General features: G+C 38.7%; 1 protein-coding gene across 1 annotated transcript in view; it reads left to right on the forward strand.

The window, feature by feature from the left end:
* Window positions 1-25,687, forward strand: part of LOC127028603 (NADH dehydrogenase [ubiquinone] iron-sulfur protein 4, mitochondrial-like) — a 55,930-nt gene that overhangs the window by 13,412 nt on the left and 16,831 nt on the right. Inside the window, exon 2 of the mRNA XM_050914325.1 lies at window positions 7,233-7,311. Coding sequence (XP_050770282.1) covers window positions 7,233-7,311 — 79 coding nt within the window. The remainder of the gene's footprint in view (window positions 1-7,232; window positions 7,312-25,687) is intronic.

The raw sequence follows: 25,687 nt of genomic DNA on the forward strand, positions 1-25,687 counted from the left end.
TTAATACAGAAATTTCAGTAGTTTAGATTAAATAAATCAGTATTCCTTTCATCCACTCAGAAACATAATTTACTGTGTTTATAATTTAACATCATTTTGTAGGCAAAGGAAAAATTATGATGTGCCAGTATTGTCTGAGAATGTAACTGTTTATAAATGGGAAACTTGCTTCTCCTCCAAACTGAAAAGTTACTCATGCAGTTTATCCTACAAAATAGAACTACGTGGTATCCACAGGCAGTGTTTGGCATTATATTCCATATTTTGTTTATGTTGGGATGTTGTAAGAATAGTAAATGTATCCTGGTAAAAATAAAATACCATTGACTCTGATAAGTCATTGTCACTTTAATTACAATAGTAAATCTACTACCAAGGAAGTATTATCCCACTGTATTTAAGTTCATCTCTCACAAGTTCAACTTTACAAGCTGTCTTTATAAAAATGCATTATATTGGGGCTGAATACCATGATCTGTACTGTATGTGACATGATATAACAGGCAGTCATTAACATCTGTATTTTATGTGAAAGATTATACTAATTTGGTTTTAGTCTACTTAATTGCAGTGTGTGACTAGGTTGGATGGTGTGGAAGTTCTGAGCTGGCAGTTTTTCCATGTTCTTTTTGATCAGAATTTCAATGTTTTTATGGTGGCTGTACACTGTGAAGCTTATATTATTCCTGATAAATGCCAAAATATTAAAAAAAGTTGGATTTCTAAGAATGATTGTCTGTTCAATGTATTGAAGTGTTCAGTAAAGTTTCTGCGTATATGTATATGCACACTTACTGGTCATTCAGTATTAGAATACTTAAAACTCCATTTAGACTTACTTCTTAATGAGTGCCTTCATTTTTCATGAGGCACATGAGATTTTCTTCAAGACTTTGTTTCATCTCTATGTTGTGATCTGATTACCTGTGCTGTGATATCTGATTTTCTTTAACATATCTCCAACAGTTGACCAAAAGGGGGTGCTAATAGATCAAAGTCAGATGTATTGCATAAAGAGGTTAAGAAGCCTTTTTTCGTGCAATGAATTAAAAAAAATCTCAGCTACTAAATTAGATCAGGTAAATACACAACACCCAGATGTGAAAACTTGTAACGTGCCAGTAACAGCATTGCTCTTTATGGAAGGCAAATTCATGCCTTGTAAATATGGCTGCTTTTCACCTTCCACTAGGCTTGTGAGGGATTCTTCGTGACATTTGCAGAGGCTCTGTAGCAGGCATTCTCTTCTGTAAGACTTCAATGTATTTTTCCACTTATGTGGTTAAACAAACAAAAGCATATGGGGTTAAGCATAGGTTATTTAGCAGATATTTAAGAAGATCAAATTTGTTGAATTTTAGAGATTGAATACAGATATCCAAAATTACCAAGATAAATGTTTGTCAGATGCCTTAATTTCCTTCATCCAGATATCACAAAAGACTTTTGCTGTCCAGTTTTTTACTGTTTGGTTTCTCCAGTTCAACAGAACTGGTTAATGGTGTCAACAAAGCTGGGGCCTCTAATGTAAGAAGGGAAGAGGAGACATAAGAATGTCCCCTGAAACAAGGAACTCTGCTACGTCCTTATCCCACAGTGGGATAAGATGGTCGAGAGACCTGAAACTGGTGTAAATATTGTAGCGAGGACTGGAGAACTTAAAATGGCTTCTCAATGGACCCCTCTGTTTGCGCAGCAGAGATGCGGAACCCATTTGTGACTTTGCTGGAAGGGGAGTACATGCTTCTCATGGAAGACGTGGTTAGATGATCACAGGATTTGTTTTTCCAAGATACGCGAAACCTATTGAAATTTTTGAACTCTACAAATTCACATTTTCACTAGTAATCATCATTAATTCATTCCGTGTTACTGAGCTAATGTAAGAGTATTTTTACAAGTATTTAACAAGAAGACCATGTAGTGTAGTCTTTGCCAAGTTTCTACTCTTATCTCTCTACTCAGTATAAAAGCAATTTAGATTTACCGTGAGACTCTAAAATAACAAGTTGTAGCCATAACCCAGTCTGGATGCAATGTTCAGGTCTATAATGCCTCTCTCAAGAACTGTGCACTGTGGAAGAAAAAGTGACCTTAACCTTTTTTAAATTCCTAATACTGAAACCCAGAAATGTCATTAAAGTGTATTGTTTTATTGCAGAACTTAAAGCAAAGTTCATGCTGAAGCTGGACCATGATCAGACTGATGTTAAAGACAAAATTGTATTATACAAAGCTATACTTTAAGTGAACTGTAGAAATTAGTATAATGAAATTATAATAAATGATAGAAATGATTAAATGATAATAGTGTAAAACGCTGATTGATACAGGTTCATATAGATCAAGTTTAAGGAGTTTAAATGCCCAACACAGGGCGCGGGGTGGGGAGAAAATACCACTTTCATAATTGCAAACCAAATGACATTTTGAGTGGTGGTTTCTTTGTAGCCAAAGGAGCTGCTATAGGTTCATGCCAAGTTAGACATGCTTGTGGAAGCACAAAGACACCTCCGTATTTGTGTGACAGACTAACATATAAAGAAAAAAAAAAGGTATCTTCCATTAAGAGAGTGACTAGGAGATTTGGGAGAGGGAGTATACTTTAGGAGTGTGATGCCAGATGCATCTGAAGGAAGAGGCACAGACAGACAGACTTCAGCTAGAGGAGAACTTAGCTGTCTGAGTCCCTGCTGTGCTAAGTGTGGCGTCTTCACCAGCTATACAGCCAAGCCTCCTTGATGGCAGAAAGAAAACCTTTTTAGGGACTAGAAGACCTTGTGAAGGGTTGGTTATAATCCAAGAAGCTAGAGTTGATTAGCCGCATATATTAGTGTGGGATACTGTGGGAAAGTATCTGCAAGATCATAAAGGACATGGGTGACTCTTTTTTATAAACCTTAATTTTACTTTTGTCTAAGTAATTTTGAGCGGTTTTTGTTTTAAAAGGCTAACTATTCTAATAAACGCAGGCTTTTACATTTAAAAGCTTGTTTGTTCATCACTAGGGAGCTCGCTATAAGAAAAATGTTTGGGCAGATTCACAATGGAGTTTTGGCCAGCTTGGAGTCTTGTCACACTTTGTTTATTAGATAGTAAGGAAGTTTGTCTGATCTGTGTTTTGAATCAGACATTAATGAGCCTAGAAGATAGCAGGGTTTATTGTTGCTAGCTATTACATATAAAACTTTCTGTATAGTTTCTGAACTTTAGAATTATATTGCTGGTCTAATTATTATTTAAAGTATTCTATGTACAGTAATTTTAAATCAGAGCTCAATTAGTCTTGGAACAGGGTAAGAAATGGAACTTCCTGCTCTTAAGGCCTCATCCCAAGATGTTTTGACAGGAAAAAAAATGCATAAGCAGTCAAAAATAGGCAAAATGGGATAATGTGGACCCATATTGCTTACAAAGAGAAAGGAAGAAAGCATATTACCTTTCCAGAGGTCAGTAGTAGAAGAAAGGAGGAGAACTGTATGAGAGTGGAACTGTAAAAAGTATGTTTTATACTTCTGCAAGTTTATCTGTCACAAAAGCTACCTAAAGGTCAAGGTGGATATGGGCAGAAGCAAGTATTAATTGGGAATTTTGTGAGAATTACTTTACTGTTGGGGACAGAATAAAAGGTTTAAATGGAGTTGTCACTTAAGTGATTTAGATTGCATATTCATTTAATTTGAAGGTAAAATAAGTGTTGTCAAGTTTATACGATTTCTAAGGGGAAATCTGAGTGATGAAATGATACTTGTCATTGTGGGAGTTTGAAAAGAGAAGATTGTGTGAAAGAGGTCTGTTTCCTGGTTATCTCCTCAGTTAAGTGCCTGACATTAGGGACAAACTTGCAATGAAACCTGTTGAAAATTAAACAAGTGCTCTGAGATCCAAGTAACACTTTCTATTAACTTTTAAATAGTAATATTTCAGATCACATGATATTTCAGAGTTGCTGGTATTTCTAAGCTCCAGGTTACTTTCCTATGAGAGATGCAACAAATCGAAATATCAACAGCTTGTCATCTTTAAAGCAAAACTGGTGTTTTATGTATTCTTACACAGAGAGACCTCCATGGATTTACGGTTCAGATTCCTAGTCTAGTCTAAATGCCAGTTTTCAACCACTTTTCAAATAGGAAGTTCTTAAGGAAAGTATATTCTTACCAACTCATTGCAGTCCAGGGATAGGCAGAAGGCTGGGCATTTAAGAAACATACAAGGTTGCAAATTACAGTAACAGTTGAGCTTTTTCCAGAATGGTGTAGTCAAGAGAAATGGCTTTGAAAAATGATGAAGAGGAGCAGAAACTGATTTAGATTAGTAAACCATCTGTCTGCTTTTGTAGAAGAGCTAAAACATCATCATGGAGAGCTGTAAGGTGTGATGCCTTGCAATTTATCCCAGTTGACAGACACCTTGTGCCAAAAAATCAGCTCCCTCTATATGCAGTGTAGAGGCATCTCAGAGAGAGATTCTGCCCACCTTTAATCTGGTGGGATTTTTACCCTGCTCTTCCCTATTAACTATAATGGTATGAGATCTCTTTAATTTTTTTTTTTCTGGCAAAGACAGAAATTTCCAAAATGAGCAATCATCTGAGTAAAAATGATGTCAGATGACGTAATGTTGAGTGGAAATAATTTTGGAAGGGCATGGCATTTATACTTTTCAAAGCTGATTAATTCTTTTCCAAATTAAAAAAGACACAACCCAAACTCAAACTGAATTGTGCTAAATTTTGTTCCAACTTGCATTTATATTACAAGAAAAAGTGTGATTCTGATCTGCCTAATTACTCAAAACCTGGCATATTCAAACTTTACATATTCATCAGAGCTCTCCAGAGAGGAAGGTTCAGAGAACTTCTTGATTCATCTCTTAGACTATTTCTATCCAGAAAGGACCAATTTGATTGCATAATCCAATATCCTTCTTTGGCCATATATTAAGTAGTGTAGTGAACACCACATCACATGAAGTTCTAGAATACCTGCAGAATACTACTTTGATACTAAAATTCCTGGGATAGGGGGGAAACTAATTTTCCTATTACAGTGTTTTGCCATGTTTAAGGTTGGAAATTGTGTGGCTTCAGCTACTTGCCATTGGAACTCAAGTGTTATGCTGCTGTTCAGGAGACTTTTAGGATAACTTCTTCTTCGGTGTGTTTTTGAAGAAGGACCATCTAAGAGCCATTTCTTTATAGCATATTGCAGTATCAGTCTATACTGTTTTTATGATGGTTTTTTTTATATGTACAATTAAAAAATGACAGCTGTGTTGAGCCAGAAGCTCTCTGGGACAGAGATTTTGAGGTAATAGAGTAGTTGTCATTTAGATGTTTGTGAAATTCTTGTGCTCCCTTGCTTCCCTGAAAACTTCATCTTGTTCTTCAAAGTACCCTTGCAGACAAATTTTGTCATTTCAAATAGGAATAGATGTATCTGTCCATGTCACAAAGTTGGGTGATTCTATAAACCTTGTGCTTTGAGTTTGTTTTTCATTATGTAGAGATTTTTTGTAGTTGTTATTGGCAAATGGAAGGTAATTTAGTAGTGTAATCTGTGTTAAAGTATAGATTTGTGGGAATCTGCATTTGAAATATTACTGAACTGAACTTTGTTCCAGTTGCTTAGTTTTATAAGATTCTTATGGCTTGCTTTATAGTCACTAATTTAAAATTCTTTTCTAGTGTAGGTTTTACCTCCTAAAAACTTTACCATGCTAATATTGTTTGAAAATTGAATGCTCGTTTAGTTAATGTGTTGAATCCAGCGCAGCTAATCTGATATTAATTAGAATTATGAGTTGTTATGTTTCTAAATGATCAAGTTCATATCTTCAAATGCATTCTCACCAGAATCCACAAAAATTGGAGAGGGATTAAGATTAGAAGACACAGGTAGATGCATGTGTTACAGGGACTGTTCCCTCAGTCTTCCATGTTCTCATGGCTTAGTAGAATGCGATATAAAATACACTGTTTTAATTCTACAGGTTTTGAATGAGTGTGTGCAAGTTATCTGGTCCTGATACACCATTTGCATTATTGACTATTTAACAGTTATATTTTATTTGGGGAGGGGTTAGTTTAGATAGTATTGCAGATTTTCTAAAAGTCTTGGAATTCTGCTTTAAAAGCTGTGGTGCTTTTTGAAGGCACTTATGGATGATTTCCTCAAAAATTAGGTAAACGTTACCAATAGCATTAAATTACTAGAAGTATGGTTGTAAGCATCCCATAGGCAAAATCTCAAAGTTCATTTGCTTCCACAAGTATGTCTGGCTTCCCAAATTAAGTAATCTTCTGAAGAACAGTTGAAATGAAAGTGGCTTAGTCCCTCTTACTGTTTAGTTGTGTATATTCTTGCACTTTTGTGCCTCATTTGTTTAAAATGACCTTAATTAAACATGAAGCACACTATTATTTTAGAGAATTGGGCTTTTTGGCTTGTTTCACTTGCTGTTGTGGTTTTTTTGCCAAAAGATGATTTGCACTCAAAGGGCCCAATCCTGACATTAGTGACATAATGCAAATTAAGGGCAAATTTTACTTCTCAATTCAGTGACGTGGGATTGGGTTCCATGTTTCCATCTGTACCTTACAGGTTTAGTAATTATGCAAGAAGATTAATCATATTTCTTGGAAGCTAATAAGCTGACCCATACTGATTTAGAAATGAAGCAAAATAGTTGTGAGCTTTGCCCACTCAAAGACAGAAAATTTTGTTTAAATTATCAGCTTAGGGTTTGCTTTGTTTTGGTCTTTTTTTTTTTTTTTTAAATTTGTTAATATTCTGTTGTTAAAGTGTAGAACTGGAGCTTTACCATTACAAATAGATTTATGATTTTTTTTCCTCTGATGCCATCATTTTAAGGATCAGAGTTCCAGAACGCTTGCAGCAGCCTTGTATTTTTCTGTCTGTTCGTGACAAACCAGCTACTGTACATTCATATAGAGCAGTACAGTCCTTGCCACTGGCAGTCTCTCTGTGACAGAGAGCCTGTAAACTGACATAAAGTGCAGCCTGTTGTGAACTGCTAAGTGGGAGTCTGCCAAAAACTCAGCAGACAGAACTAATTGGGGAGAGAAAGGATTTTTGTGCCCTCATCTCTCCCTCTTCAATTTTTTTTACAAGATGGATATTGTTAAAGTAACTTGTTTATGTAAGATTTGTCTGCCTCTATTTTCTCATTGCATGAATCATTTTTTAACTTCAAGTCTTGCACTGCAGGTCACTGAGCACTTCCACATGGCGGCTGGCACAGGACCAAACTCGAGACACGCAACTTATCGCAGTTGATGAAAAATTGGTAAGGGTTTTCTACTGCATACTGCTATGATACAGCTTTCAGGGCTATTTATGCACAATAGGCATTCAGTATGGTATTCTGCGTTCTAGGAAAGCCGTATAAATGTGAACTACAAAGCAACAATCCTTCATACGTTTTTAAAAGGGGAACATTAGTAAAACATAAGTATGTGAAGGAAATATGGCATTCAAAGTACTAAGCAATATAAAATGATGAGTACCTTGTTTATTATTATTATATTGTGGTCAAGGACCAGTATGAGCTGTAATTTATAACAAGTTTGTACTTTTTGAAATCTGGGTATATTTCTGTGTAGTGAAATTATACAGAATTTGCCAGCTTCCTGAAATTATTTTCATTAGGACCCATATTATTAAAGAAAGTGTGTAAAGAAGCATTATGCAAGGTTATTGTTACTATGCACATATACTCTTGCTTTTGAATATGCATGAAGGTTAGATTACAACTAGGAACAAATGCATAACATTCTTCTGCTAATCAGTAGCAGATCAGAAATTTGGCAATCTTCTTGTAAGTTCTTCCATAATGTGTGGTCTGTTACTCTAGATGCAACCTGATGCTTATGTTTGCATTATTCAATAGTATAATTTTTGTAAGACTTTTGGGGGGAATACGTCACAGCAGAAGCATGCTTTTCATTGGTTTTCATATCGCTTTTGAATCTTCAGGAAAAAAAATTTCCCATCATATGTACCAGACAGTTCATATTATATGTACTTTCTTGTATCCCTGAAGCTTTATTAACTACTTAAGAAATATTTGGAAATTGTATTTATAAATTGAACATTTGTAATGATAACTACAAGTTGAGACAGCTGAAGTTTAACAGGCTATTTGAAAAAACCACACCTACTTTAACAACTAAAGAGTTTTTATTTCTCATGCTTTGTAATATAGATGTAGCAATAATATTTTTTTTTACCTGTCAGTAGATTCAGATCTTTTTTAAACTTTTTTCTGAATTTAAAAAGTAATAGCATAATTCTAGGTTTAAAAATTAGGTAAAAAATTAATACTGTATTTTAGCAAACATGATTATCTTGCTAATCTAATTGCATAACTTCGGATTCAGGAAATTTCATTTAATGTACAAGAGTTCATGAGTCACTATGTAAATAAGATTCACCAAGTCAATAGACCTACATTTCCCTAAACATATTATGAATTGCATTTGATTATTGTAGCACTGTTCTTTAACATTAAAAAAAATAAAATAATCTAAATAGAGTTTTTATAATGCCTGAATTTACAGTATCACATTTCCCTATTTTGACCTCAGGTGATGAATACGTAGATCTGAAAGAGACTACAGTGCAAAGACAGACCCACAAAATAAATACTCTTCTATCTTCCATTTTGTATTTAAATGTACATTATCCTAAGTTAGGGTTTTACATTACCCTGTCTAGCTATGAGAGTTTATACTTACAGTTGAGTTAAAGTGATACTAATTTGAAATACAACTGTTCTGTTCTCTTGGTATTAGTGTAAATGAATTGTAAGTGAAGTGGTTATTTCTAATGTCATTATGTGTTCTCATCAAGTTGAAGATGCTCATATCATAGTTGGGTTTTTTTGAGATCCGATGCTAGCAGCCATTGAATCATTTTGTTTAATTCCATTGTTTGCTTGTCAGCTTTTGATACATGTAAACTAAATGATTATTTTATCCTCAGTTCTTTCATGTATTAGGTTAAATGTCAGACTGAATAGTATTTTCCTGCAATATTGTGCATCTAGGTGCACATTCTAGATGCACAAAACTTTTTTGGAGTTTCTACAGGCTAGACACTTCTATGAAAGTTGCTGTCTGCAATTGGAAGGTGCCATACCAAATTACCTCCAAATATTTGCCAATAAAAGGGCTTTTTGTAGTGGTTAAATGATACCAATATTGCAAGAATGTTTCAAAATTAGAACAACTGCCAGAAAATATCCTTTGCATCTCTAAAGCAGAATATTCCACTGATAATGTATATGCTGTAGCTCAAAGCAAGAATTAATGCAAGAGCAGTTGTAGAGTTTGGTCACTGGGGAGACGCTAGAAACATTGTGGAACTGTGGTTAAGGATCAGCTATTAGTTGGAGCCATCTCACAGATGTTTTTATTCTGTATCTGGCCAAGATAAAATATGATGAGTTGCTACACAGAGTTAAGCATTCAAGAGCAGTGCTATCAAGTGCAATTGAAATGGTACTAAAGTAGTTTTTGCAGCACTGTGAGACCATGTAGGGATGGACTCTATTACAAGCATGACAGGCTAACTACAATGATGCTGTTGACATTTCAGCTGCTGTCCTGAAGTTGTTTTGTTTTGTCTATACTGTTAATTAAGCTTTTTTCAGTAATGGTTCAGAAGTCTCAGTACTGAAACTCAGTAGAGGGCCAGTTTCCATCTGATTGTAGACAAACTTCTACATACCTCATTAAAGATAACTTGCTGCAGTATACATTAAATTTGGTGCAGAAAATCTGAACCCCTTTTTGGGGATGAGCAGTTCATACTTTTCAGATGATGTTCAAGAGTAGCAGTAAATGCTGCATACTGCAGCAGCCTAGGCCAAAACTGATTAATAACTATTGTGAAATTGATATCAAGAGTCTTAGCAGCTTTCTCTTGGCTGTCCAGAGGTAGCAGTTAGTGTCTGTTGTAAGTGTTTACTACTGGATAATTTGGGAGTAGCAGTGTATTAATAGGATTCTCGGAATGTGAACCTCTTCAGCAAAAAAGTTGCAGAAACACTCCAGTCCATTTTGTCTAGAAGACTGCATCACACGGTGTTTTCAGGATTGAATCATAGTTTGTTCACCTTCATCCAAATCCCAATTTTGGCTAGGTTTGGAAAGTAGTGAAATTGTATAATCTTGGTTTGATTAGAGAAGCATAGACTTTACTATAATAAACAGTGATAATACTGCAGCTCAAAATACAATATACAAACAAGTGAAAAATAGCCTGGAATGATGAACCTTCTTCAGATCTCAATCTGATAGTCTGCAGTGCTGTGAAACAAAGGACAGCAAATCAAGCTTTAATGTGCTTTTCAAAATGTGATCATTGCTAGCAGCCTTTCCCAAGAACCGAGAGTATATAATATACTTTACTCTGAAAAACAAAGCAGTAATGTGTCATAAAATTATGTGCGAGACAGTGTGACATTGCATTTGAAGACTGCATATAGGAGCTGTTTCTGCAACTTGGTGAAGAGAAACACTTGGCAAAGTATGCATTTATTAAAGACAGGCTTACTAGATTTCCTTTTCTTGAAACTACTATTCAGCTAAGAATTCTCCCAAGCATTACCACTGTGTTAGATAATAAGGATATAGTGGATGTTCTATGGTTTGGTTTTTCAAAATGCTGTTAACCCCTTGTTGATTATTCCTTGAGGGTGAGTTCAAGCTGTTCCTAAAGTAACTTAATGGGATAAAAGAATTTAGAATCTTTTCTTTGTTTAATCCACTCTAGTTGCAGTATTTATTCAACTGGTTACCATAAAGGATTCAGTTCAGGACAGCATTCCTCTTTAGATGAGGAATGTAACTTACAAATTTTTGTGTGCCTTATATGTATAGCTCTGTGATAGGGAGTTGTCATATTCAAAGGGTATGAGGTCCCAGGATGGAAATCTGCTTGGGGGTTCAGATAGAGTTACCACCACCACCCGTTCCCTCCCCCTAGCCCCAAACTTCTCTCTTGTAGGTTGTATTCCTTCTATTTATTTTTTTTCTCAATTAGATCAGCAGCTTGCATTTTACTTCAGAATAATGAAAAATGAATTAAAATGTATGGTGAAACCTGTTATATAAAATGAGGTTAATAAAAGTGTTTTTTCCACCCTTTTCTTTGTAGATATGTTTTGAGAAACAGCTTCTAGCTTTGGCCAAAATGGCCTTTTATATGAGCCCTGTGGCTTGGAGAAGTACTTTCTTCCATCACAGTTGTGTTAAGTAAGCAGGTGGCCAGGTTATTTGAACTATATGTTGTACTCTGGATTCAAGATAAATGAAAAGTTGTTTGCTGGTGATTTATAAAATCTTTAATACAGTGTGTCTTGTTCTCAATACTTAGTGTTTAGTTTGCATTCAGTCGTCTGCAGTTGTGATGTTTGTCACTTGAATGGTATCAGTTTCCAGTGTAGAAGGTGTTTAAGGTATAAAAATTACATTCTAGAATTATTTCAAAATTAAATGCATTCTTTCAATAAAAGTGAAATATTCAAAACAGAAAACTGTTTGCAAGTAAAAATACATATACATCTACTTTAATTATAAGTATCTAATGTAAGTGTGGACTTGCATAGAGTTAAATACTTAAAGGCCTTTACTCTTTTTATGGTCATTGATAGTTTATTTGTGTGTCTGTTTTTTGCTGCAAACCATAATCTATTAAAAAGTTCTTCTTCTGCCCCCGCCCCGCCCCCCCCCCCAGTGAAGCCTAACAAATACTGCTCTGGGGAGGAAAAAACTGTCTTGGGTAACTTTGTCAAGCAGCTAATGTGAAATTTAATATTTAAAGATTTTAATGTTTTGGGGGGCAGTGATAATTCTTCTCACTTCATGTAAACCACACTGGTCTGCCAGAGCATATATTTATTTCTAAACAGTGATTTTTGTTTTAAATAATTTGGCAGTTTCTTCTTTTGTAGTTTTGGCTGGTAATTGCATTTGGTCTTAAATACAGTACAAGCTCAGGTGTAGGGGTGTATGTAGTTAAGATTATCTAGCTTACATACACATTTTCAGCACTGCAAATTCACTATATTTTGCTGTTTGGCAATTAAATCCCTCTTTAATTGGAATATCCTAGCTCAATTCAGCCTATACTGCTTGCTACAACTTGTTTTTGTAAGCAATTGTAGTTTGATGAAGCTTGTGTTGGTTTAGAAAACCCGGTTGGCTGGATACCAATAAAGAGCTTTCTGTAAGAATGTCTGTGGGCAACAAGTTACTCCCCAAGATAAAGAAGCTTTCTATAACTCTGACAGTCCAAGTAAAGAAATTGTCATCACCTTTAGCTGTCTTTTAAGAGCAATAAATATTGCTATGTGACTAAATTGCAGCTTGAGATCATTTTGTTTTTCATTTTAGAAAACTGCACATTTTGCAAGTAACCCGGAACCTAGTATAAAGTGATACATAGTTGTATCAATGAGCTGCAACTGCACTCTCATCCCTATGTAGGTTTATTTGCTTTTAGGGATAGGGTAAAGGATTTGGATTTCTTCCTCTGAGAGCCTTTTCTTTTGGTGCATGATAGTGCTGTCTCTGCTGGGTATTGGAAGGAGGAGTGTCTGAGATTGAGGTTACACAACCTTCTAACATCTGAGTGTCTGTTTTGTCTGGGCTTCCTTCGTGCAGCATTCTTGTGCAAAAATTTCAAGGCTTTAGTCTGGAGCACTGGGTCAAAGAATATGTCTCTTTGAAGGGTATGCAGGCAATTTTTTTTTTTCATTACATAGTTGTCGTGGTTTAACCCCAGCCAGCAACTAAGCACCACGCAGCCGCTTCCCCTCCCCCTCCCAGTGGGGTGAGGAGGAGGAAAGCAAAGGAAAAAAAAAAAGTAAAACTCGTGGGTTGAGATAAGAACAGTTTAATAACTAAAGTAAAATATAATACTAACAATAGTAATAATGAAAAATAATAATAATAGTAATGAAAAGGAATGCAACAAAAGAAGGGGGGGGGAAGAAAAAAAAACCAGTGATGCACAATGCAATTGCTCACCACCCGCTGACCGATGCTCAGTTAGTTCCCGAACCGCGATCCGCGCCTCCCGGCCAGCTCCCCCCTGTTTATATACTGGGCATGACGTTCCGTGGTATGGAATACCTCTTTGGCTAGTTCAGGTCAGCTGCCCCGGCTATGCTCCCTCCCAGCTCCTTGCCCACCTGCTTGCTGGCAGAGCATGGGAAACTGAAAAGTCCTTGGCTTAAGATAAGCGCTACTTAGCAACAGCTAAAACATCAGAGTGTTATCAACATCATTCTCACACTAAATCCAAAACACAGCACTGTACCAGCTACTAAAAAGAAAGTTAACTCTGTCCCAGCCGAAACCAGGACAATATCCACCCCTTATTCTATACCATTTACGTTATGCCCAGATCCCACACTTTCCAATACATTTCCAATTAATCACCATCACCTTTCCTGTCTTTTAATATATACGTATAGATATCATTCCCACGATCTATGGGCCATCTCTATCAAATGTGTGTTGAGTTCATTCAGTCCATGACTTTGAGCTCCATCTATCGTAACAGTCTGTCTGGGCAGGAGGGATGATGCAAAGTCCGCTCAGTCGGTAGAACAGGATTGGGCTTCGGTGTGATGTGGCAGGCAGGTGATATTGGGCGCAGCAGGAGGATGGTGTGTGGTGTCGGATTGTTGCATGCTGAAGTCAGTCCTGGTTCCATCACTACTGCACTTCACTCAGCTTTGTCAAAGTTCATTCTTCATTAATCTAAGTAATTCTTACTATAATACCATTGATATAGCACATAATAATTATAATAAAGATGACATACAGTGGCAGGATTATATAGCAATTAATAGCATACAATTTAATCTATTGGCTGTTCTCACCTAAAATCAAATCCCCTTGAGGCACACATCGGACTTCCCCGTCCTTCCGCATCACCCACCAAGTGCACCCAGGCCCTTGAGCAAAAGCAATCCCACGAATGGGTTTGCCTTTGCCTGAGGCAGGAGTAACCCAAACTGGTTTTCCTAGCATATTTTTTATGTGCACTACAGGGACCTTATCCCCTTCTACAGTACGTAAAAGTTCTGATTGGGCGGGGCCAGCTCGATTGGCAGATCCTCTAGTGTTGACTAACCAGGTGGCCTTTGCTAAATGTGTATCCCAATGTTTGAAGGTCCCACCACCCATTGCTCTCAATGTGGTCTTTAACAATCCATTGTATCGCTTGATTTTTCCAGAGGCTGGTGCATGATAGGGGATGTGATACACCCACTCAATGCCATGCTCTTTGGCCCAGGTGTCTATGAGATTGTTCCGGAAATGAGTCCCGTTGTCTGACTCAATTCTTTCTGGGGTACCGTGTCGCCATAAGATTTGCTTCTCGAGGCCCAGGATAGTGTTCCGGGCGGTGGCATGGGGCACGGGATATGTTTCCAGCCAGCCAGTGGTTGCTTCCACCATCGTAAGCACATAACGCTTGCCTTGGTGGGTTTGTGGGAGTGTGATATAGTCAATCTGCCAGGCCTCTCCATATTTGTATTTCAGCCATCGTCCTCCATACCAAAGAGGCTTTAACCGCTTGGCTTGCTTAATTGCAGCGCATGTTTCACATTCATGGATGACCTGTGCAATAGTGTCCATGGTCAGGTCCACCCCTCGATCGCGAGCCCATCTATATGTTGCATCTCTTCCCTGATGGCCTGAGGTGTCATGGGCCCACCGAGCCATGAATAATTCACCCTTATGCTGCCAATCCAGATCTACCTGAGCTACTTCAATCCTAGCAGCCTTGTCTACCTGTTGATTGTTTTGATGTTCCTCAGTGGCCCGGCTCTTAGGTACATGAGCATCTACGTGACGTACTTTCACAACCAGATTCTCTAGCCGGGCAGCAATATCTTGCCACAATGCAGCAGCCCAGATGGGTTTACCTCTGCGTTGCCAATTACTCTGCTTCCATTGCTGCAACCACCCCCACAGAGCATTTGCCACCATCCATGAGTCAGTATAGAGATAAGGTATTGGCCATTTTTCTTGTTCAGCAATGTCTAAAGCCAGCTGGATGGCTTTCACCTCTGCAAACTGACTTGATTCACCTTTTCCTTCTGCAGTTTCTGCAACTTGTCGTATAGGACTCCATACAGCCGCCTTCCACCTCCGATGCTTTCCTACAATGCGACAGGACCCATCAGTGAACAGGGCATATTGCCTCTCATTTTCTGGCAGTTTATTATACAGTGGGGCCTCTTCAGCACGTGTCACCTCCTCCTCTGGTGATATTCCAAAATCTTTGCCTTCTGGCCAGTCTGTGATCACTTCCAGAATTCCTGGGCGACTGGGGTTTCCTATTTGACTTCGTTGTGTGATCAGTGCAACCCACTTACTCCATGTAGCATCAGTTGCATGATGTGTACAAGGGACCTTCCCTTTGAACATCCAGCCTAGCACTGGCAGTCGGGGTGCTAATAGGAGCTGTGTTTCAGTACCAACCACTTCTGAAGCAGCTCGAACTCCTTCATATGCTGCTAATATCTCCTTTTCAGTTGGAGTATAGCAGGCCTCAGATCCTCGATATCCCCGACTCCAAAACCCTAGAGGTCGACCTTGGGTCTCCCCAGGTGCTCTCTGCCAGAGACTCCAGGTAGGGCCATTCTCCCCGGCTGCGGTGTAGAGCACATTTTTAACATCTGGTCCTGCCCGGACCGGCCCAAGGGCTACTGCATGAACTATCTCCCGTTTAATCTGTTCAAAGGCTTGTTGTTGTTCAGGGCCCATTTAAAATCGTTCTTCTTCCGGGTCACTTGATAGAGAGGGCTTACAATCATACTATAATTTGGAATATGCATTCTCCAAAAACCTACAACACCTAAGAAAGCTTGTGTTTCCTGTTTACTAGTTGGTGGAGACATAGCTGCTATTTTGTTGATCACATCCATTGGGATGTGACGACGTCCGTCTTGCCATTTTATTCCTAAAAACTGAATCTCCTGTGCGGGTCCCTTCACCTTACTCTTTTTTATGGCAAAACCGGCTTTCAGAAGGATTTGGATTATTTTCTCCCCTTTCTCAAAAACTTCTTCTGCTGTGTTGCCCCATACGATGATGTCATCAATGTACTGCAGGTGTTCTGGAGCTCCACCTTTTTCCAGTGCATTCTGGATTAGTCCATGGCAAATGGTGGGGCTGTGTTTCCACCCCTGGGGCAGTCGATTCCAGGTGTACTGGATGCCCCTCCAAGTGAAAGCAAACTGTGGCCGGCACTCTGCTGCCAAAGGGATTGAGAAAAATGCATTGGCAATATCAATTGTGGCGTACCACTTGGCTGCTTTTGACTCCAGTTCATATTGAAGTTCTAGCATGTCTGGCACAGCAGCACTCAGCGGTGGTGTGACTTCATTCAGGCCACGATAGTCTACTGTTAGTCTCCATTCTCCATTAGACTTTCGCACTGGCCAAATGGGGCTGTTAAAGGGTGAGCGAGTCCTGCTGATTACTCCTTGGCTCTCCAGTTGACGAATCAGCGTATGGATGGGAATCAGGGAGTCTCGGTTGGTGCGATATTGCCGCCGGTGCACCCTTGTGGTAGCAATTGGCACCTGTTTTTCTTCGACCCTCAGCAACCCCACAACCGAAGGGTCCTCAGAGAGTCCAGGCAAGGTGGACAACTGTTCAATTCCCTCTGTCTCCAAGGCAGCTATACCAAAGGCCCACCGGTACCCTTTCGGGTCCTTGAAATACCCCCTCCTGAGATAATCTATGCCAAGGATGCATGGGGCCTCTGGGCCAGTCACAATGGGGTGTTTCTGCCACTCATTCCCAGTTAGGCTTATTTCAGCCTCCAATACAGTTAACTGTTGAGATCCCCCTGTCACCCCAGAAATACAAATAGCTTCTACCCCTTTATAGCTTGATGGCATTAGAGTACACTGTGCACCGGTGTCTACTAGAGCTTTATACTCCTGTGGATCTGATGTGCCAGGCCATCGAATCCACACAGTCCAGTAAACCCGGTTGTCCCTCTCCTCCGCCTGGCTGGAGGCAGGGCCCCTCTAGTACTGATCATAGGATTCTCCACTCACTTGTAAAAATGGATTAGAATTCCTTTTCATAGAATCAGGAGTAAGATCAGCCCTTCCACTTTGTCGGCCACACCGCTCGCAGTGCTCACTGGAGGCTGAAGCAACCATTTTCCTGGAAGAACCCTCATTTGTAGTTGTTTTTCCTCGCAATTCCCGTACCCGTGCATCTAGGACTGAGGTAGGTTTTCCATCCCACTTTCTCATATCCTCTCCGTGGTCAAGCAGGTAAAACCACAGGGTACCCCGTGGTATATACCTTCTCTCTCTTCTCTCTTGCCCGGAAGAATACCTTCTCCTAATAGCTGAGGTATTGGTCCGTACAGGTGGGCGGCCAAACTTATCCTCAAATCGCTGGAACTCTTGGGACCATTTCTCGGCTAGCGTGTCTGGCAGTTTCTCCACAGCCGCGACGAGGGAGGAAGAGAGACTTTCTTCGTATTGCCGAAGTTGGCGAGCCAATTCATCTACTGTTGGTCCCTCCTCATCTTTCCAGTCCACTACTGCCAATGCACTGGCATACGATGATGGTGTACTTCGTACAAACTTCCGCCACATGGGTCGTGAACATTGGACTTCATCTGGATCTGTGGGTAACTGCCCATCGTCTGGGTCATAATAAACCATCTCCCGCACAGCTAATTCCCTCAGGTACTGGATACCTTTCTCCATGGTGGTCCACTTGCCTGGCTGACATACAACATCTTCTTTGAAGGGATACCTTTCCCTCACGCCCGATAGAAGTCGCCTCCAGAGGCTGAGGGCTTGTGGCTTTTTCCCAATCGCCTTGTCAATGCCCCCTTCCCTAGAAAGGGATCCCAATTGCTTGGCTTCCTTACCCTCTAATTCCAAGCTACTTGCCCCATTATCCCAGCATCGGAGCAGCCAGGTGATAATGTGCTCGCCTGGATGACGGCTGAAGTCTTTTCGCATCTCTCGCAGCTCACTCGGGGATAGTGACCGGGTGATTATCTCCGGTTCTGCCTCTTCCTCCTGTTCTCGTGATGGCCCTGCTTCACCTTCATCCTTCGCTAAGCGAGCTGATTTTTTTGTATATTTCCTCTTCTGTATAGGGGCGATTGATATTGGCACCGGTTGATCCTCTAGTTCAGCTGCATCATCCATCGCCAAGGTTTGAGTTGCCACAGTGCCTGTTGCTGGGGTTTGAATAGCCACAGTGCTTGTCATAGGGATTAGAATAGCTGCAGTAGCTGTCGCCAAAGTTTGAGTAGCCACAGTGCCTGTTGCTGGGGTTTGAGTAGCCACAGCGCTTGTCATAGGGATTAGAGTAGCTGCAGTAGCTGTCGCCAGAGTTTGAGTAGCCACAGTGCCTGTTGCTGGGGTTTGAGTAGCCACAGTGCTTGTCATAGGGATTAGAGTAGCTGCAGTAGCTGTCGCCAGAGTTGAAGTAGCTGCAGTCATGGGAGCTGATCTCTGGGTGGTATTTTTAAATAGTTGTTTAACCCTAGGCAAGATCTGAATCACATTCAGGAACAGGCTGATTCCTAGCAGTACGACCATACTAAGTTCAACATCCCAAGGATATTCAAAATTTACAAACTCCTTCAATGCTATTGCAATTAACCTGGTAAAGAAAAGGAAGATGTGGGAAGATGTCTCCCCAATAGGTTGGCTCCCCGAGGAGAAAAGGTAAAAAGTGCAGTTATTAATATTCTCTAGGAGATAGCACCCGAAGTACGGAGATCTCTCCTCCACAGATTGGTTCCCAGAGGAGAAAAGGTAAAAGGTACAATTATTAATAGTCTCCCATAGGCAGCTCCCGAAGTACAGAGGTGACAACAATGCCGAGTACAAACACCCGATTAGTTTCACGGCCTGCACTTCTATCATATCATAAACCAGTGTTACAAACAACAACAACGTGATAACTCTAGCCCGGTTCCCACCGATGATAAACAGCACAACAGGGAGCATATACTGCAAGTAGGGCATTACATAACGCAATTTCAAGAACCACAACACCAACTTTGAGAGCAAACGAACCCACATTGTAACCAATAACTATCAAACCAATACAATGAATACTTATAACAAGTTTGTTTTAACACACTCTGATCAGATCTGTCGTTATCTCAACCCTTCGTGCCCCACGTTGGGCGCCAAAAAGGCTGTCGTGGTTTAACCCCAGCCAGCAACTAAGCACCACGCAGCCGCTTCCCCCTCCCCCTCCCAGTGGGGTGAGGAGGAGGAAAGCAAAGGAAAAAAAAGTAAAACTCGTGGGTTGAGATAAGAACAGTTTAATAACTAAAGTAAAATATAATACTAACAATAGTAATAATGAAATATAATAATAATAGTAATGAAAAGGAATGCAACAAAAGAAGGGGGGGGGAAGAAAAAAAAACCAGTGATGCACAATGCAATTGCTCACCACCCGCTGACCGATGCTCAGTTAGTTCCCGAACCGCGATCCGCGCCTCCCGGCCAGCTCCCCCCTGTTTATATACTGGGCATGACGTTCCATGGTATGGAATACCCCTTTGGCTAGTTCAGGTCAGCTGCCCTGGCTCTGCTCCCTCCCAGCTCCTTGCCCACCTGCTTGCTGGCAGAGCATGGGAAACTGAAAAGTCCTTGGCTTGAGATAAGCGCTACTTAGCAACAGCTAAAACATCAGAGTGTTATCAACATCATTCTCACACTAAATCCAAAACACAGCACTGTACCAGCTACTAAAAAGAAAGTTAACTCTGTCCCAGCCGAAACCAGGACAATAGTATTTCATTTTCTATCAAAGAATACTGTTTTTTAAGAGCTTGCTATGATGACTGCTCAGAACAAATTAAAGGAGTATCATTGTGCCATGTTTAGTTTGTCTGGTTTCCAAAGGGTTATTCAACATGCAAATACTTGTTTGGTTTTGTAAGTCTAAATATGCAAGCAGTGTTTCTAATCTGCTAGAAAGAATAAAAGTAAACCATTGATGTAGTCTAGTAATCAACAGGAGTAAGAAGTAACTTCATTTTTGGAGCTGTTTTATTTAGTAGTTTTGCTCTTTAAAGACTAGATAGTATTTTCATGTTCTCATAAAATATTACCATTACCTGAACTTTTTCTAGAACACCTAAGTTAGTATCCCTTGTTATGAAATATTTCTGTAGATATCATGAATTCTTCTTGTCTTGTCAGGAATAATAAATAAACAATTCCTTGTAGAGCCCTTGCTTTTCTGTTCAATAAAATGTCTCTTTCTGCATTTGTGTAGTAAATCCAAGTTGTAGAGTTAAGACACAAATCCTAGCCTAACTGCTTACTGTCTGAGAAAGTTCTGTGTACAGACTTGAAAGCCGTTTCTAGTCATGAAGTTCTAGCTGAATCATTTTATTAAGTCAGAAAGGAAAACCTTTCCTTGTCTGGAAGGGAAAGCTGCAGCTCAGTAATCCTATGGGAATCCTTGAGCATCTTGGTCATGCTGCAAGAGAGCTTGGTGCTTCTTCAGCACTGTCTGTTTCTGCTCAGAAGATCAATGATGCAATGGAATTAGATGCTCTTCCAATCCTTGATGGCTTGTTTGTTAGGTACCTTTGAACTACTTTCATGGCTGCTTTCTCAAATCAGGAATGTTAACCTGTGTTAAGCGAGGACGTGGACCATGGAGAGAGCATCTGATGTTCAGATCCACAGAGTTTTAATATGCAGTCTAGTTCTTGTGTTGTGAAGCATGCACTGTAGGGAAATTGCTCAATCTTTTATGTATCTTTTTGGTATACTCAGTTCTATTCACTCCATAAAGCCCATTGGCTTACTTTTTGTGCAAAAGAAAATCTTTGCTTGACGGGGAAATAACTTTTATCCTATTACCTGTTAGCCTGAAAACTGGGTTAACAAGTGAGAAGAAGCTGAGCTATAAGGAATTTTACAAAGTGCTGATAAGAAATAATGAATACTGTATTTTTTAAAAGATGTTATAATTATGTTGCAAATGTTTTTTAAAAAACATTAAGAATATGATGAGTAATTCTGATTATAACATCTGAAGAGGTGGATAGTTTTTCTTTACAGACTCATTTTATGTATGTGCTCATATATTCATGTGTAAAAATAAATAACAGTATTTTTCTATATAGGCCAACATCATCATCATCATCATCAAATCATATATTTTAAAGTTTTCAATGAGTAGCATGTTAACCAGGCAGAAGCTTTTTTTAAGATTAAAAATGTAGTAGGCACTAGTATTTTATTCTTTATTCTTTTGTTTACAAAATTTTTTCTTAGGTGACCGCATTTTTGCTGCCATGCCCGCTCCATTTGAAAGCATTCTTGGGTCAACTAATTCTGTTTCTCTAATAAGTCAGAAGTTGAATATCTTCTTCTGTAATGTCTGTTTCCAAAACAAATTCTTACTATTTTATCACTGTTTAGTAAACATAATTGTACATTGTAGTCTCCTTTTGATTTATTTTTTCCCCCCACAGTAATAGAAAACTGAAAGGAAAGATGTAGTGTATCAAGTTGAATTACTGAATTTAAATACCAAGTTTTTTATCAGAAAGTATAAGACCATGATTTCTGTCCTATAAGTAACCTTAAAGGCCAAACATATAAAGGCCAAAGCACAAATTACAGACTGCCAGATAGAGCAAGCTAAAAATTTATGATTCAGCTTTTTAGAGAGAGATTGTAGAAAGCTTCCATTTTAACTAACCATATAGATAAATTTAAAGAAACAGCTTTTGTCCAGTGGTATTCAGTCACGTATTTTATTGATTATGATTAAACAGTTGAAGCCTCATCAACCCTTCCCATCCCCGCCAGGGAATAATGACTGTATTACTGTTAGAAAAGATCCTCTAAAACACATTTAAGGCTGTCCTGGGTTCGGCTGGGATAGAGTTAATTTTCACAAGAAGCTGGGAGGGGGCACAGCCAGGACAGCTGACCCGAACTAGCCAAGGGGATATTCCATACCATATGACGTTATGCTCAATATATAAACTGGGGGAGCTGGCCGGGGGGAGGAGGGATCGCTGCTCAAAAACGGGCTGGGCATCGGGTTCCGGGTAGTGAGCAATTGCATTGTGCATCACTCGCTTCGTATATTCTTTTATTATTATTATTGTTATTATTACTTCTTCTCTCCTTGTGTTGTCCTATTAAACTGTCCTTATCTCAACCCACGAGATTTTACCTTTGTCTTCCGATTCTCCTCCCCATCCCACCGAGGGGGGAGGAGCGAGCGAGCGGCCGCGTGGTGCTTAGTTGCCGGCTGGGCCTAAACCACGACAAAGGCTTAAAGCTGTATGTTCTAATTAACAAAATACAGTGAGCATTTAAGCTGTTAATAGCCGCAACATCCCTGATGCGTAGACCTTCAGTATGCTAACACTGCATAACAGTTCTCTATTGTGCATCTCTTTAACGAGGGTAACTGTGTCAGTTCTTTTCTTGCTTCACTACCTGCTGTATATGGAAATTGTGTACACTATTTAGCACTTGCTTTCAACTTTTAAAGTCCATGCATATTACATAGAAGCATTACATCTTGCATTAGGGTAAGGGACAGCTTTTAACAGGTCTGGCTTCCTTGTAATTTCTTAAATGCAACTTTTCTTCTAAAAAGCATGCACCAACAGGGGTTTTGCTCCAAATTTGCATTTCTTGATTGGGGATTTGCTTCTGTTTTTCTCCCCTATGTCTCAAACCACTTGTTACTTTGTGGCAAAGATCTGTTACAGAAATCACTTTCTTTATAAAGGAGATGTAAAGAATAGAAAACATGTATCACAATGAAGGCAGGCATTGGTTTACATGAACTCAGGATTTCTCAATATTGTTCTTAGTAGCAGACCACGCACTACTGTGACAGTATTGTCAAGTGAAACTTTAAAACACTACTTTTTGCTTTTTTTCACCCCCACCTTTGATGAATATCTTGTTTTAATAAACAAAAGCCTAGTTTGTTAAATTTTAACCGTTAAACGGCATCCCACAGCTTCCATTAAATAGGGAATGAATAGGTAGTTGGGAGGTAAAAGGAAAAGAACACCAGAATGCGCAGTAATGAAATTTAAAAAAAAAATATTTTAGTATTCTGTGCTCTAGCTACCAGCCCAGGGAGATTGTTAGCTAATTAAAACTGAATCCACAATAGGTGTTTCATATACTGTAGTGATAACCTTTCTTATGACTTCATCATAGGAAATCTTACTAGAGTTATCAAGTCTTAAGACTTTGCCTTACATCCAAATTTGAACTTGACAGCTCAGACCTTGATAATGGCTGTCCAGATTATGAATTGGCCCAGGTGTTCCTGCTTCATAGCAGCAATTGCACTGCTTATGTGTAAGCAGTGTCCCAGTTCACTGCCAGGCTCTGAATGTTGTGCTCCCTTGGGTCTTTTGCAGCTTGAACTGGTAAGGGAGCTTTTCCACAAAACTGAGAGAAGGCACCCAGCCACACATTTAACACAGATTAGACCCCTTCCCCTCCAAAGGCTGAAGAGGATGAAACAAGTGGTTCCAGTATTCGAGAACTCCACCTGGGCCTTATATGGAAAATTTCTTAATAGGTACTTTAAAGGAGGTTTTGTAAGGTTTTCAGATGGGCATAAAGCAGATCAGAACTGTTAATTTTCTTGTTCGTGACAGAATTCCTGGAAGACAGTAACTTTATAAAATTTACTTAAGTCATATGCTTATGATTTATTTTGTAAATACAGATAACTGTTTTAATGAATGTTAAAAATAAGGATTTCACTAAAATGGCATCAGAAACACACACACAAAAATACAGAAATTATTCCCAATGTGCAAGAGTAGCCTGAATTTTGGCTCTCACTTAAGATATAGAAGACTCCATCCTGAGCTGCTGGTTGGAGCTTTGGGTATCCATGATCAAAACTATGCTTTATACACTGGAAGCCCAAGAGTCATCTTTAGTGAATAATTCACCAAGATATTATTGAAATATTATGTGTAACTTTGCAAGCCAATCTGCTTATTGTGATTTATGCTAGGAATATAGCATAAATAATCAGAACTGCAAACTGAATACATTTTGTCTGAAAAAACATACCATCACTGAACTACAAGGTTTTATTTAATAGTATATACAAAACTGAGCTAATCAGGGGAGTCAGGACAACGCTGTCTATTCTAGGCAGGCTCTAGCTACGAGTACTTCTGTCTTCTTTCCTTTAAAGCCCCTTACTGCCTGGGTTTTTCTGTTTTCCAGCTGAGAAATAGTACCTGTAAGAAGACTTGCTTATAGTAGTAAAGCAGTAGAATATTGCCATAACTGTAAATTATTCTAAGAGGAATCAGATTATTTCAATTGTTCAGTTATCCTCTTTTTCTAAATGCAGGTAAACTAAGACTGCCTCTCCTTTTATTTGAAAGTTTACAGTCTAAACACTTTACTGTTGTCTTATTCTTAACTACTTGATATTTTGCACTTTTTTTTAATATGAGGATTGTGAAGTTCTTGTAGAATACTTAAAAATTGTGTGGTGTAGAAAACTCAGCATTTTTAAATGCCTCACAGGTAATAAAAAAACCCCAGCCACTTGTGTGTGTGGAAGCAAAAGATTTACTTACATATGCTTTGAATGAGTTCTAAAAAGTATGTTCTATCTAAATCTTGCTGTGTTGTAAGAAAAAGTAGTTTACAAGATCTGCTATAATTCAGACTTTTTTCCCACCTCGTTCGAGATAAGTACGCTGTTTATAATTTCCTCAATCTAAAGAATGTCATGACCACACTGAAGTCTCTGATAACTACTAGTAGCAACATCAATCTGTCTTTATGAAATATATTCTTCTCCCCTTTTTCCTCCTCTGACCACCCCTACTTCCCTCCACTTAATAATGATTTTCTTAATTTCAGTCATATGGAGAAACTGCAAAATGTAAAACCAGATATCTGATTACTCTTTTCTTTAATTTCATGATATTTACCCAGACAATATTTACAAAACTAAGATGTACTGTTACAGGGAAAAATACATTATTAATAATTAAATAATAATTTTTGTCTTGGTCTTTGATTCTTTCTTGGCAGAAAAACTATACTGAGCATGAAATATCCATCTGTGCTGAAAGTGGGACTTACATGTTTCAAATGCTTCATTTTTAAATTTCTAAAATGTTGTTTACCTGTCCATCAAGAATGCAGGCTGAATGATAGGTATTTTTTGCATGTTTGTCATGCATTATGGTTTGACAAGAAAAATGCCTCTCTGTTTTGAGGCTTATCAGGGCACTGATAGGTGCAAAATCTGAGATTTTTGTTTTTAGTTTTAGTCTTATAGTTTAAACTAACAAAAGCACAACTCAGCAGCTTTTGCCATAAATTTTACCATTAATCACTTATTTATAAATATAATCTTTCTATGACTTTTGCAGGAGACAAATGTGAATACACAATTTGGGAATGTAATGCAGAGTATAAGTAAAGTGTTTTAAGATCTGAAAGAAGGATTGGTGAGGGGGAAGTTTTCTACTTATTAGTGTGAAGTCATGTTCCAATTTGTACAGAGCATGTGGGATTTTTAGAAATCCAATCAGTTATTCCTGTTTACTCTTTCATCGTGTTCTCTCTGAACAAATCCAAG

The sequence above is a fragment of the Gymnogyps californianus genome, unplaced genomic scaffold (assembly GCF_018139145.2).
Source record: "Gymnogyps californianus isolate 813 unplaced genomic scaffold, ASM1813914v2 HiC_scaffold_36, whole genome shotgun sequence".
NCBI classification, from domain to species: Eukaryota; Metazoa; Chordata; class Aves; order Accipitriformes; family Cathartidae; genus Gymnogyps; species Gymnogyps californianus.